This window comes from Dasypus novemcinctus, chromosome 17 (assembly GCF_030445035.2).
Source record: "Dasypus novemcinctus isolate mDasNov1 chromosome 17, mDasNov1.1.hap2, whole genome shotgun sequence".
Lineage (NCBI taxonomy): Eukaryota > Metazoa > Chordata > Mammalia > Cingulata > Dasypodidae > Dasypus > Dasypus novemcinctus.
The window spans coordinates 26088629-26102968 of NC_080689.1; the positions used below are offsets into that span (position 1 = coordinate 26088629).

The window sequence follows — 14340 nt, forward strand, 5'->3', positions numbered from 1 at the left end:
CCCAGGGTCATACATTTAGAGTTCACAAACAAGTTATCCTTGGCAATAACTGAGACCCATGATAAAAGTCTACAGTAAGATGCCTCTAGGCTGAATTAAAATGTTTCTAGATCTTTACAGAGCTTAAGGGACAACTGCTGTCAAAATTCAAGGGGAAATGAATGTTAATATATATTTGGTTTCGATCTAACCTTTCTGTTCAACAGTTCTTTAATTTTTTAATCCCTGACTCATCTTGGTCAAGGCAAACTGTCTTTTTTGCATTAAATCCAAAATAAAGTCTTTATAAAAGATTTAAGGGGAACTTCTATTTGCACATTTAAGTTTCAAGATCACAAAATTGCATATGGATTTCATAGTTATTCTAGAGAGATGACACATATTCTCTCCTTTTAGGAAAATAAAATGGTTACATCAGCTTTCTATGTTTAAAAAAAAATAGCTGTAAACTTGTGATAAGTGTGCTATAGAATATTTAAACCTTAATTCATATTTGTCTAGGTATGAGATACATTTTCAAAAGAAAAAGAAAAACAGATCCAGTGGGAGAAAGAATGTTTAATAAGTGGTATTGAGACAAATAGCGATCTGTTTGGAATAAAAATAAAATTAGATCCTTACACCTTGCACCATATAGAAAAATACATATATTACCGATGGATCCAAGAGTAAAAAATAAAAATGCAAATACCCAAAATTCTACATACAATTGTAGGGGGTTTACAGACTCCCTAAAACCCATCCATGGATCCCAGATTATCATCTAAAAGAGGAAGTGATAATCATAACTTCTATTAAAATCTCAGTGACAAATACTAGATGTATTTTCAGGATTAAATCACGTGCAACAAATGAAGATAAACACATTAACTCATTGTTGTAACTTTATAAAATCTCCAAACTGGAACTAGAAACAGATAGAGGCATGTCAATACAAATGGACAAAGACTAAAAAAAAAAAAAAAAAAAAAAAAGACACCAATTTAAATAAGTTTGAGTGCATCCTGTACAAGTGTATCCATATGTCTGTTAGCCTTTCAGAAATATAAAATCAGCTAAATCTGTAGTACTTAAAATTCAATATGTGCAATGTTATTCTCAAACTTGATTAAAATAATTAATAAATACAAGTTAGGTTTAATATGAATAACTGCAACATACTTAAACATCTAAACATAAATAGGAATTCTATAATATTAAAATGCAATACTTTCACCTGCATTAGTTTCATACATAATGGAAAAATACTTGCAGATAATTTGATTAAGAATGCAAATATATTTTCACTGTGGAAAAAATTATAAAGTGGGAAATCATATTTGCATAATCCACAAGGAAGCTATAAGATAGTCTACATTATGATACTCTATTTTTAAATGAAAACAATTCAATATTTGAAAGTTTACAACAAATTTACTTGAGGCAAATATATGTTTATTACAGAACAGGATAAATCAAATAAGCAAGGCAACATTAGATCAACCACTTTAGATTTTTTAAATGAAGTATAGCTTTAAAATTGTAATAAAGGTGAACATAAATTTTAACATGCTCTTCTCTTCTTATAAATGGGATGATGTAGAAAAGCAAAGCTTCAATGTGTAGGGATTAGAACCATCTGTAAAAGTTAAAAAACAAAGTTATCATTAGTTCACTTTAAACTTTCAGGACTACCTTGAATTATTTCACCTTTTTATTACTATTAGAAGCAGGAATATACAGAAGAAAAATTTCTATGTAAGGTACAGGGAAGATTGCTTTTGTTCATAGCTACTACAAGATAAGTTCCATTCCAAGTAAGGATCTTGTTCACTGCCACATCCTACCCTTCTAAAACATTTTCTGGACACAGAGAAAGCACTCATCACTTTTTAATGAATTAATCATTAAGATAACTAGTATCAGAATCAGGACTACAACCATCAATCAGCAAAGATCACTTTGCAGAAAATATTGCCAATGGTAACTCCTTTATAAATGCCAATTCAAATGCAACTTGGGATGCAAGACAAGAATGGACTATACATAAAGATATATCAATGAGCTAAGAGGTTCCAGGAGGTCTAGTAATCTCAGATCATCAACAGGGCATGTAGATTCTGAAATTACCAAAAAAAAATTGGTATTATTTACAAACCTACTTCTGTTGTATAAATTTTCCTTCTCTTTAACTTTTCAGAGCCTGCAGAGAAAACTTCTTATCAATTTATTTTATGAGAAATCAAAGCAAGGAAATAATTGTGGTATCTTAATGTACCAGAATTTTAGTATAAAAGGCTATAGTTCTTTGGGGGAAAAAAAATTACCGTAAGGGAAAAAGCATATTCATCAACAAGTATTTGCAAGATAACACAGAGGATAAAAAGATAAATAATTGTTCCCATTTCTAAAGAGTATACAATCCATACACTATCTTAGAATATATTTGTCAAATATGCATACAATTTTAAAGCTTTTAGAAAACACTTCATCAAAAATTAAGCTTATATCACTACTCAAATTTAATTTAAAATGAGGAGGCACTAATTATTTATAGCCTTTTACTAAGGAAATTTTCTAACATGCATGAAAATATTTATTAGTATAATGGACCCCCCCACATTCAATAATTATCAACATGTGGAGCCACACATTTTGGGGGCTAGAATATTTAAAATCCACAAGTTATGCCACTCATAAATTCTTTTTCTCCTTTTCCCTTAACTGCCATCACAAACAATGAAATTAATGATTTTTCCCTATTATTCTTTAAAATGTAGTTTTAATATCCTTTAAATATAGGATCAAAGTAAATTACACAGCACAAAGTTTACAAAATGAGATACTTGAGTATTCTTTGCCTGGTAACTAAGAGGTCATTTACTAATCAAATTTAGGAGAGCAGGGGGTAGAGTAAACAGAGTAACAACTACATTTCATACAAAACAAATTAACAGGATACTATTTTCCATCTTTACAAGTGGTAAAAATTGAAGGTCTAGCAACACTCAGTGTTGGTAAGTGTTGGGCAAGAGGCATTCTCAAATACACCAGAAAGGAATGTAAACTGGTGTGACCTTTCCAAGAATAATCTAGCAAAAGCTACTAGAATACATACCTTTGTGCTCTGCACTACAAGGAAATTGCCCTACAAATACTTTTTGTTGTTTTTTGTTTTTAATCTTTTTTACAAATAGCCTTTTAAAAGTGCAACTATAAGGATATTTATTGCCATAGCAGAAAAAAACAAAAAAACAGAAAAAAACTGGAAACAACCAGTGTTGATCAATGGGAAAATGGGCTAACAAACTGTGGTTTATCTCTACTATGAATAAATACCTTGTAAATGCTTTAAAAGGAAAAAAAAGGAACTTTGGATGTGTTGATATAGAAATGGTTCCAAGATATGTTAAGTGATAACAGCAAGGCACAGAACTGCATCTATAGAAGATGTACTTTGTGTAAAAAAATGAAGAGATATATACTGAGAAGGAGAAAAAGTTGGCAGGTATGGAAAGTTTTAACTTTTCATTTTGTACTTTTATGTACTTTTTGAGTTTTCTAACCATATACATGCATTGCTTCCTTCTAAAATGGTCAGAAGGGACCATGGAAGCCAGACTCCAAGACAACCCCAATGATTCCCCCAACTTATATTCATATACTTGTGTAATCCACACAGCATAAGTGATAAGTCACTTTCAATGTTAGCTTCCCTTTTGGTCTCTTGCTCTCAATTCTCTTAGCACATTCACTCTGTGGGAAGCCAGATACCATGAAAAGGCCCATCTGGCAAGGAACTGAGGCCTGCCAACAACCAGAAGAGTAAGCACAGAAATGGGTTTTCCACCCCCTGTCAAGCCCTGAGGTGACTGCAGACCCAGCCAACCGCTTGACTGGTGGTAAACTGAATTATGTGCCCCAATTAGGCATGTTCTTAATCTTAATCTACATTCTTGCAGGTGTGGACCCCATTTAAGCAGGATCTCTTAAAAGAAGTTATTCAAATTAAGGTGTGGCCCAAATGAATAAAGTTGGGTCTTAATCCAGATTACTGGGAGCTTTATGACGAGAAAGAAAGTAAAGCCAGAGTTAGAGAATGCCACATGGAGAAGCCAAAAGGCAACAGAACCTGGAAGAGAAAGGAGACGACAATGCCATGTAAGGGGAAAGACCAAAACTGTGAGACAATAAATTCCCACTGTTTGTCATAGCAGCCTGACAAACTAAGACAACTGAAACTTCCATGAGAGACCCTGAGTCACAACCACCCAGCTAAACTGCACCCAGATTACAGACCCTCAGAAACAATAGATAATAAATGTTTGCTGTTTTAACCTGCTAAATTGTGTGGTAATTTGTTACACAGCAATAGATTATTAGTACAGGAATTAATTGGGTGGTGGGAATTATATGACTTTTTTTTCCTTTGTACTTTTCCGCACTGAAAGAAAAACAAATATTTTCTATTTTTAATACAATATTTTAAATTAATTTATGATTTATATAATTTATAAATATTAAAAATTGTGTTCAATGCTTCTGAAGATAATTCCCATAGAATAATTATGACACAAAGAAATCATTTTACTTACTTGGAACTCTTATCTGGTAGTGATTAAGTGCTGTAAGGGCTTCTACTGCATCAGTTTTGCATTCCCATTCTAACAGTCCAGAAAGTGTTTTGGCAGAAGCTACAAGAAAACAAAACAAAACACATTCCAGTTGTTTGCTTGTCATCTTTTAATAAAAAAACTTAAAAAGAGAGAATGTTCACTTACGTTTTGCATCAAACACTTTATATTTGATGAAAGTAAGAACTTCATGGTCATTACACAACTGCCAAAGAGAAATAAAAATTCATTAAAGATATGGCCAAAATAAAACTCTCACTCATTTTAAAAGCGAATTTTATCACAGGATTTAAGTGTCGAGTCTGGCATGAACGAATTAACTCAAATATGTCTTAAGATTAATGTAAAGCTGTATGAGAAAATGAATTTTAAAATAGTGAAATGCTATAACTATGTAAATAATTTAGTGCCAAGCAATAAAACCACCCATCTGTAGGAGCAGGTGTAGCTCAGTGAGCTTCTCCTTCCCATGTACAAGGTCCTGGGTTCAATCCCTAGTACCTCCTAAAAAACAAACAAGCAAACAAAAAAGCCACTACAATCACAGATCTATAACTGAAATATATATTCTCAGAGTTTATCAGGATTTAGCTAGTATCTAAGGTAGGGAATAGAGTTCCAGAAAATTAGTTCATTCCTGAAGCATTTCTAATAGTCAGGGATACATAAAATTTTGTTATGGGTGAGATTTAAGGACATGGTAAAAGAACTTTCTGAACACAGGAGTAAGAGTATCTCATTCTAATGCCAACTCTCAAAAAGACTGAGCCAGAAAGCAACAAAAAACAAATAAGAATGGATGCCAGAGAAGTACAGTGGCGAATGCACTACGAAGTGCCAAATAAATAACACAATACTAATAATATAAGAAGAAAAGAGAGCAAAACATTAAAATGAGACTAAAATAGGATATATTTTAAAATAGGAACCAACAACATTTACACACATTTGTATTTTAGTATTCAGTGCCTACCTTTGTAAAGGTCTCTTCTGTCACACACAATGGGACGTTATAATAATGCAGCACACAAGAGGGTGGCTGGATTATATTCTTAGATGCTTGGCCAGCACTTGTAAAGCGATTATTCTTGCTCATTGCAAAATCCTTGTAACTACTTGTACCATCCTCCAGCTCAAATATTTGACTTGGAACAACTGAATGTTGTTTAGACACACTAAAGAATGGGAAGAAAAAACATAGAGAACATATCTTGTTATATAAACGGCAACAAGTAGTCAGTCTTAAAATGCTAACCTATTTTGCCTGGATCAATCTTAACCAAAAAGGGCATATGTAGTTATCAAAACATAGTATTTAGTTTGAGTTGTAACCAATCACTCCTATAGTTTAAACATTAGAAAGAAAATCTACTGAATACATGCTGATATTATAAAACTCTACTATAAAAACTGGTCCACTTTAACATGCTGTTTTATGATCATAAAACTAAAAATAGGGTATAGGTAAGCAAAATCTGCATTATTTGACCGTAATATTTTGTCTAACATGGCGGTATTAGAGCTGCTAGTTTCAGATGTCTTCTCAGCTACATTAAAATATTATGAAGTCAAATTAATGCCAAAAGGATAAAGATTAGAAAGTATAAGATATATTTTTTAATTTATCACTTAAGATAATTACCAAACATTAAGTCTTTTCCCAAATAACTTGACATTATTAAGGTGTGTGACAGCTCTTTCTACAGCATACTCATCACCCATTTCTACCAGTGCTGTACCTGGGATGGTCTTCATAAATTTTACCTGTGAAGACAAAATTCAAAAAAAGTGATCATTTAAATCCCTTGTTACTGTAATGGAAATTTTTTTGAAGATAGCATGATTTAAACAAAGTCAAATACAGAAGATCACCTAGAATCTTAACTTTTTTCTTCTATATTATCAGACATCCTTAACATTTAACAATAGGGGGTAGTGGATATAGCTCAGGTGGCTGGGCTCCTGCCTACCACACGGAAGGTCACTGGTTCAGATCCCAGTGCCTCCTAAAGAAGACAGTGAGCTGGCACGGCAGGCAGGCATGGCAAGCTGACATAGCAAGAGACACAAGAAGAAAAGAACGTAATGGGAGACACACAAAAGCAGGGAACAGAGGCTCCTGGTGCCTCCTAAAGAAGACAGCAAGCTGACATGACAGGCAGGTGTGGCAAGCTGATGCAACAAGATGACACAACAAGAGATGTGGGGAGGAAAAATAGAATGAGAGACACAACAAAGCAGGGAGCAGAAGTGGCTCAAGCAATCAAACACCTCCCTCCAACACTGGAGGTCCAGGTTTGGCTCCCAGTGCCTCCTAAAAAAACAAGGAAGACAAACAGACTCAGCAAGTGAAAAACAACAAGGAGGTGGGGAGAAATTGATAAATTAAAAATTAAAAATCTTAAAAAAAAAATTCAATAGGGAGAGGATGTGACTCAAGCAGTTGAGCACCCATCTACTACAAGGGAGATCCTATTTTGATTCCTGGTGCCTCCTGGGGAAAAAAACAAACACACACAAAACCCAGCATCAACAAGCAAAATAAATGAAAAAACCAACTCAGGGAAGCTGATGTGGCTCAGTGGTTGAGTGCCAGCTTCCTACATGTAAGGTTTCAGGTTCAATCCCTGGCTCTGGGTACCTCAAAAAAAAAAATCAATAAAGTAAAATGGAAGAATCTAATTCTAACTATAGTATAACACATTGAAGAAGAGCATAGGCTTATTCTTGCTGTGTTTCTTAATAATTCTGTCATTTAGGGCAATTTACTTAACTTCACTGAGCCACAGACCCCAAGTAAAAGGGAGATAATGACAACTATCTGGCAGGACTCATCGGTGTTTATTCATTTGACAACTCTTTAAGAGCTTAATACGTTTTCATAAGCATTTGTGCTAGGTAATGGGGATGTAATGGCGAACATCCACAGACAAGGTCCTCTTGAAGCTTATATTCTAAGTTAACAGGTAAACATGTTATAGTTTATAATGTAAAAATAAGCAATAATTACAGACTATGCAGAGTACTGTTAATAATGGCAATAAACAAAATGCTATATAAGAAATAATTTATTCCCTAGAGATAATATGGTCGGGGAAGGCCTAGTGCGAGGGAGGGGCCATTTGAAAAACAAGCAATACTTCACAAGTTTTCATGACATCTTGGACAAAGGCCATACTCATCCTCTTGCTTGTATTATTCAAATTTTAGCATACAATTCTGTAAAGGTTAGATGAGATAAAATATGATAATCATATGGGCATAGTGCCTAGCCCTTGGAAAATCCCTATCAAGAATAACTACTAAATACTACTAATATACATGACTCCTTGAATATATTTCCCTCTTATCTGTCAATCTCAAAGAAACACTAGGAATGTATTTACACAGCAAATGCAATACGGCATTTATTTCCATCACTGAAGCTATCAATTTTAATGGGTTATCTTAGCATTTTTATATCACTCCTCTACTTGAACCAAACTCAGTCATAGCAAGATTTTTCAGCTTTATTTGAAATCACCTGTCTTAAGGGCAAACTTCCTTTCCTTTGATTTAATCCAGTAACAATTTACAAATCTAATAGTGATTAAATTTGTTAAATATGTAGTTTCTGTGGTTAAATCTTAAAAGAAAAAAGTTATGAAAAAATTGACAATACAGATCTTAGAGGATTGTGACATCCTGAGTTTAGTATATCATTGTCACTTTAAAATGTTTAAAAATAACTTTGGAGGAAATGTGGAATGAAAGAGTAGAGGTGGTCAAATAATATACAGAAAACTTTACTAGAAAAAGTGATTTGGGTTTCTAAACCATATGGGACAATTAGTAGATCTTTGGCTTTTGTATTATTAACTAACAATGTTGGCTAAACTGCCTAACTGTGACTGCCTACAAATGTGAAAAGCATAAACAGAAAAGTAACACTAGATGAAGAAAATTAAAATACATATCAAAAGACCATTTAGGGAAATGGATGTGGGTCAACCAATTGGGCTCCCATCTACCATACAGGGTGTCCAGGGTTCGATGCCCAGAGCCTCCTGGTGAGAGCAAGCTGGCCCATGCGTATGCCACACTGTGCAGGAGTGCCGCCCTGCGTGGAAATGCCGCCTGGGGCAGGAAAGCCGCCCCGCACAGGAGTGCCAACGCAGAGAGCTGGCGCAGCAAGATGATGCAACAAGAGATACAGAGGAGAGAAAATAACAAGACATAGTAGAACAGGGAGATGAGGTGGTGCAAGAAAGTAATTGCCTCTCTCCCACTCTGGAAGGTCCCAGGATTGGTTCCCGGACCTGCCTAATGAGAATACAAACAGACACAGAAGAAGACACAGCAAATGGACACAGAGAACAGACAACAGGGGGAGTAGGGGGAGAAATAAATTTTAAAAAAGAGAAAACATTTATTTATCAATCTGTGCAGTTACTAGACCTTAACTAAACGTCTAGTCTAAGACAAATGTCTAAAGGGAGAAAATCTAAACCATTTTTCCCATTGTTGCTGAGTCTTTCTCATATATTCTCAACCAGTTATAAAACCAGAAATATCCCTTATGCTACCCCTAGACCAAAGGTAGAGGGTTTTTTGGGTTTATTTATTTTTTATGTGATAAAATAGTTATGCTGAAGAAATTTTTCAGAGATTTTCCTGAAAAAGTTGCTTCCTCAGATCAAGAAGCCTTTATAATTAAGGAACTAAAAGTACCAAATTTTCAAGCCATGTTCACACACACACACACACACACACGTAACTCACACATACTTTTTTACTGTTGTAAAAAGAACACTTAAACCACTTAAAACAACAGGGAAAAATAACATCACTACAGCATTCCAACTCAAATTAGCACATATATAAAACAATTGGCAACTTAGGACTAACACATTTCCCTGGTAAAATTTTTCATGATGCTTTTGAAATATTTTGCCATCTTCAATGCACTGTTCTAAGTATTTGTGAGCTATCAATGAACAAAACATCACAGACAAAGGGTAACTAAAGCATTATCTGGTGGAAATAAAGTTACAATTTTAAAGAGCTACAAAATATGTAAATTTTAAATGTTTTGTCACTTTTTGAGTGCAAACCTCCAGTCAGAAAGTTTCAACACATTATCAAAGTAGATCAGTTTCAAATACTGATTGAGTCAAAAGCACATTGTTCCTCAGAAGATACCAGAACTTAGTATTTAGGATCCAAGTGTATAAATCCTAAAACTCTCCTAAAATTCAAGAGTTGTGGCTAAGTTCTAAACCATGTTTCTGTTTACCTAGTTCCATGCAAGTAACTGTTCTTTCCATTAGTATAGTTCAACATGTTAAATGCTAGTCTCACTAAAATGATCACAAATAGGTTCTATGTCTGTAATAGTAAAGTTGATTAAACTACTATTTTGGACTTCTCTTTATATTGTTTTTTAAAATATCTTTAGCAGCAACAATCTATACTTAATCACTTACCAATGAAAAACAATTTCTGGAGTCCCCATATAATAGATTGTTAGCTCATACAGGTCACTACTGAAACGACCTGGATGTTCCTGACACAGGGAGAAGGAGAAGAAACTTTCATTATTTGCAGCCTTCCCAGAAATTTTTTTTAGGAGGTACCGGGGATTTGAACCAGGACCTTGTACATGTGAAGCAGGTGCTCAACTACTGAACTACATCCATTCTCCAATGAGAGCTGGTTTTTCCATTTGTTCTGTTTTTAGGAGGTACTGGGATCAAACCCTAGACCTCAAACATGAGACGCAGGAGCTCAACCACTTGTGCTATATCCACTCCCCCATAATTTTTTATTAGCTTTATTAGCAAAATAAATTAATGTAACATATTAATTAAAGTGAGACTTACCTTTTCAATATTTCCATATAAGCAAAATAGGTTGAAGACTCTTGAACAATTCATTTTTAGTTGATGTAATCCACTAACCATTACAACGGAACCAGAGGGATTTCCTCCATGCATGTAAGAGGAAGAAGCCTGTGGTAATGGATATGCGACAAGCTCAGGTGTGTCTCGAGAGCCCATTCTGTACCGACTTGGTAAAGGCAATAATGGGCCATGTGATCCTATAAAAATGATAAAACAAAACATCTATGTATAGATCCATTTTTAAATACTCTAGTAGATATACTTCACCAAACAAAATCTTAGTATTAACTAGTTTGATGTAAGTTCAAGGAAAACTCAAACATATGACTATTTAAATGTAACATGTGGGAAACAAATAAAATCTATACTTATTTTTTCACCAGGTCCAATATACACTGACCTGTATATATCAAGCTATACATAATGTTTACCTAACAAAAGGCATGAGATGAGATTAGCCTATTGCAAGAGGGGAGCATCAGTGTAAAACTCACTACCATTGTATATAAATTATAGCTCATATTTTTTTAAAAAGTAAAAATACCTTCTGCCAACATATTAATCTTTTGGAGAATAATATACAATGAAACCTAGGAAATTATTTCTATGTCTCTATAGACATACAACAAAATTTAATTCCATTATAAAGTTGTCTCCTTGAAAATATTTTACTATAATGAACTTTCGGGTTAGTATTTTATTCCCCTAACTCTAATTCAGGAAACTAAAACCCAAGGCTTACTTAATAAAATACCTCACCTACCCATAGCTGTCTTATTACGTAGCAATCTCTAATTTTTGAAACATCAAGAACTAAGAAGAAAGTAATGCTTGAGTATCTGAAAATGTCACAGAAACACATACACCCAAACACAAATTTATGTTCCCTTACATGAGAACCCCCATTAAGCACCAATTTTACTAACTTTAGAGTAGTTCCAAACGACTTTATCTGGATTCCCATCAACAAGAGATTTGAAATAACAACAAGAAAAATAAAGCTAGGGTGTATGTAATGGAAAGGATGGTGAGAGTCTGGGGAAACTGTGGTACTGAAAGCAGGCACAGGGCACATGTAGAGCAACAAGAAGAGAGACAGAAGAATGAAGAAGCAGCAACTGAGCTAGAGACACAAACACTACACATTTTAGGAGCTCCTGAAACTCCTAAAAGATTGCCGAAGCAAAGGTCCCCCTAAAGTGCAAGAAACAATCCAAAAGCCCAAATCCTTTAATTTCTCAAAAAGTAAATAATAGGCAATGCCAGTGATTTGTCATTTTTATGTAAATCTAAGGGACATCTGTTATCTAAGTGAGTTACTAAGGACTACTAAATTTTGGTGTTCAGCAACTAAAATTAGTATTCTAAATACAGCAGCCATTAATAACAATACAGCAACACTACCACTGCACACAGGTAAACAGTTTTAATTTCTACAATTTTAGGGAGGAATACTTTTTATCAATGCACCATCATCTGTGCTGCCGTAAATTGGTCATGGTTTCCAACTGCTCTTCTTGCTGAAAATTGGTAGTTTATCAATTAATATAGCTCATGATGGTGAGTTATTCATTAATACCCATATATATTCTGGCCTCAAATTTAGATTGTTAAACATGTACTGATCAATCATTCTTCTCCTTGCCACAGAAATATGTATATATATTACACTGCTCCCTTCCCAACACGATTTGCTTATACTACCATTTGCTTCTTTGGTAATGATACTTCATCTGTTATCACATAGAGTGGAAAGATGTACAGCAGACAGGCAATGGAAACTTCCACTTGGCTCAAATTAGCCAAGGTCCAAAATCTTTGCAATCCACTGCCCTAGATAACAACTAAACTCAGTGCAAGAGAAGAGCTGATGTTTATAGTTATGGCCTTGAGCCATCAGGATTAAATATTTGAATTACTAACTATATTATTTAAGAAGATATGAAAGAATGTCTTTTAAAAGGTTTCTATACTGAATGGTTAATGCAGAAAGTTTGGTTCATTAAAAAAAGTAATTCTTCAGGTATTTAAAAAATTCACTTATGTGGGAAAATGCTATTTAAATAAGACAGCATTATTAACATTCAAAGGCATCTCCCATCTTTGAACTTTAAAAAAAATATTTGGTTCAGTAACCATATCCAAAGATATCAGAAAATAATATATAAATTTTTCTTGGACTCACAGCAAATATATTTGTATATTCTTTTTTGCCATTGTTCAAGTATGAGAGCCTCTACTGCATTCATTTCATCGGGCTGGGCTCCCCAAACTAAAAGACAAATAACCCTAATGATAATTACAGATTTATACTACTATAATAAATCAATGAATAAATTTAATCTAATGAAATCTATGGGTCCTGAACCATAATTAGATTTTCTATTCCTTCTTTCTCATATACCACCACACAGGAAAAACTACCCATGATTGGACTTCAAAATGCAAAAGAACCTGTTTTGCTAAACTGATGATATAAAACAGCTGTGATTGGCAAAAGTTGTTTAAAAAGGCTTAATATCCATAGCAACGCCCTCCTATCTTTTTTTTTTTTTCCTCCCATTTCCTCATCTTACTTCCACCATCCCTTTTTTTTTTTTTAGGTACTGGGGCCCAGGATTGAACCCAGGACCTCTCACGTGGGACACCAGTGCTCAACCACTGAGCCACATCAGCTCCCTAAGTCGGTTTTTTCGTTTGTTTGCTTGTTGTTGTTTTTTTATTTTGTTTTTTGGAGGCACAGGAACCAAATCCAGGACCTCCCATGTGGGAAGCAGAGGCTCAACTGCTTGAGCCACATCCGCTCCGCGTTCTACCATCTCTTTTTATTCTTCTCTCTCTCTTCCTATATACCATTCTGCTTAGTTCCCTAGGCAAGTAGAACAAATTATCCTTAGAGTTAAGTGTTTTAATGGACAAGACCAGAACAGATGTCCCTACATAAACCCACCACGATCATTCCTTCTCAGCAGGACTCCTCTGAGCATGAACGATCCCTATTAACAACAGTTGCTCCAAAGAATTTTGCACCTCTTTGCAAGTAATCTTACTTTTTAAAATTTATACATACATGCACACTAAATAAATTAGGGCATGAAACTTCCAAAGAATTTCACAATAGGCTTTTTTTTAAATTAAATATATTCTCCTAGGGCATTTAATGTATTTTTGTTTGTACAATTTTTCAGTAAGACATACCTTCTAAAGGAAAGCAAATCTGAAAACCTATACTGAGAAAATAATCTGTCTCAACACTATCACAGAGTTCTTTGTCCTTTATTTAGTCTTTCATGGATTTTTCTAGCTCCCTTGGCAAAACATTTCATCAGTTTTTAGCCTTAAGCTGACAGCATGACTGACATATTTTACTCCAAATTAGTACACTTGGATTAGTAATTCTTTTGTCACCCTCCATTGACAAAGCATAGTGAACTCCCAAAAAGTGGTCCTTCCCTGCAGGATCAGGAGACCTACCTATGCAACCATAGTTAATATATACTCTGTTACAGTAAAGAACTAAGAAAATTGACCAAGAAACATACTCACTTAATGACTGTAATAACATTTTCAATCTATACCACAGATTGTTTTGACATAACATAGGGATTGTTTCAGTCTCTTCTGCATTGAGACTACTATGGAACATTGACCAAATATACAAGCATATGTACATGTATGTATTATGTGTGTGTGCGCATATTAAGGTATTAAGTGCCAGGAGTTAAAAAAATAAAAAGACATTAGGGTCAAGCTAAAACTCACAGCTTAAGAATGGTCAGTAAAATCATGTATGTAAGCAATTTTTGAAACATTTCAGACAAAAGGCAACACTGGGGGCTTTTCAA

General features: G+C 34.3%; 1 protein-coding gene across 2 annotated transcripts in view; it reads right to left on the reverse strand.

Annotated features, from left to right (window-relative positions):
* Positions 1-540: 540 nt before the first annotated feature.
* HNRNPLL (heterogeneous nuclear ribonucleoprotein L like) overlaps positions 541-14340 on the reverse strand; it is a 47788-nt gene continuing 33988 nt past the window's right edge. For both annotated transcript variants that reach the window (XM_004466016.4, XM_058278419.2), the window contains 6 exons: positions 10475-10692; positions 6256-6377; positions 5587-5788; positions 4761-4818; positions 4575-4673; positions 541-1618 (listed from right to left, as the gene is read on the reverse strand). In XM_004466016.4, the coding sequence (XP_004466073.2) occupies positions 1563-1618; positions 4575-4673; positions 4761-4818; positions 5587-5788; positions 6256-6377; positions 10475-10692 (755 nt within the window). In that variant the 3' untranslated portion in view covers positions 541-1562. The remainder of the gene's footprint in view (positions 1619-4574; positions 4674-4760; positions 4819-5586; positions 5789-6255; positions 6378-10474; positions 10693-14340) is intronic.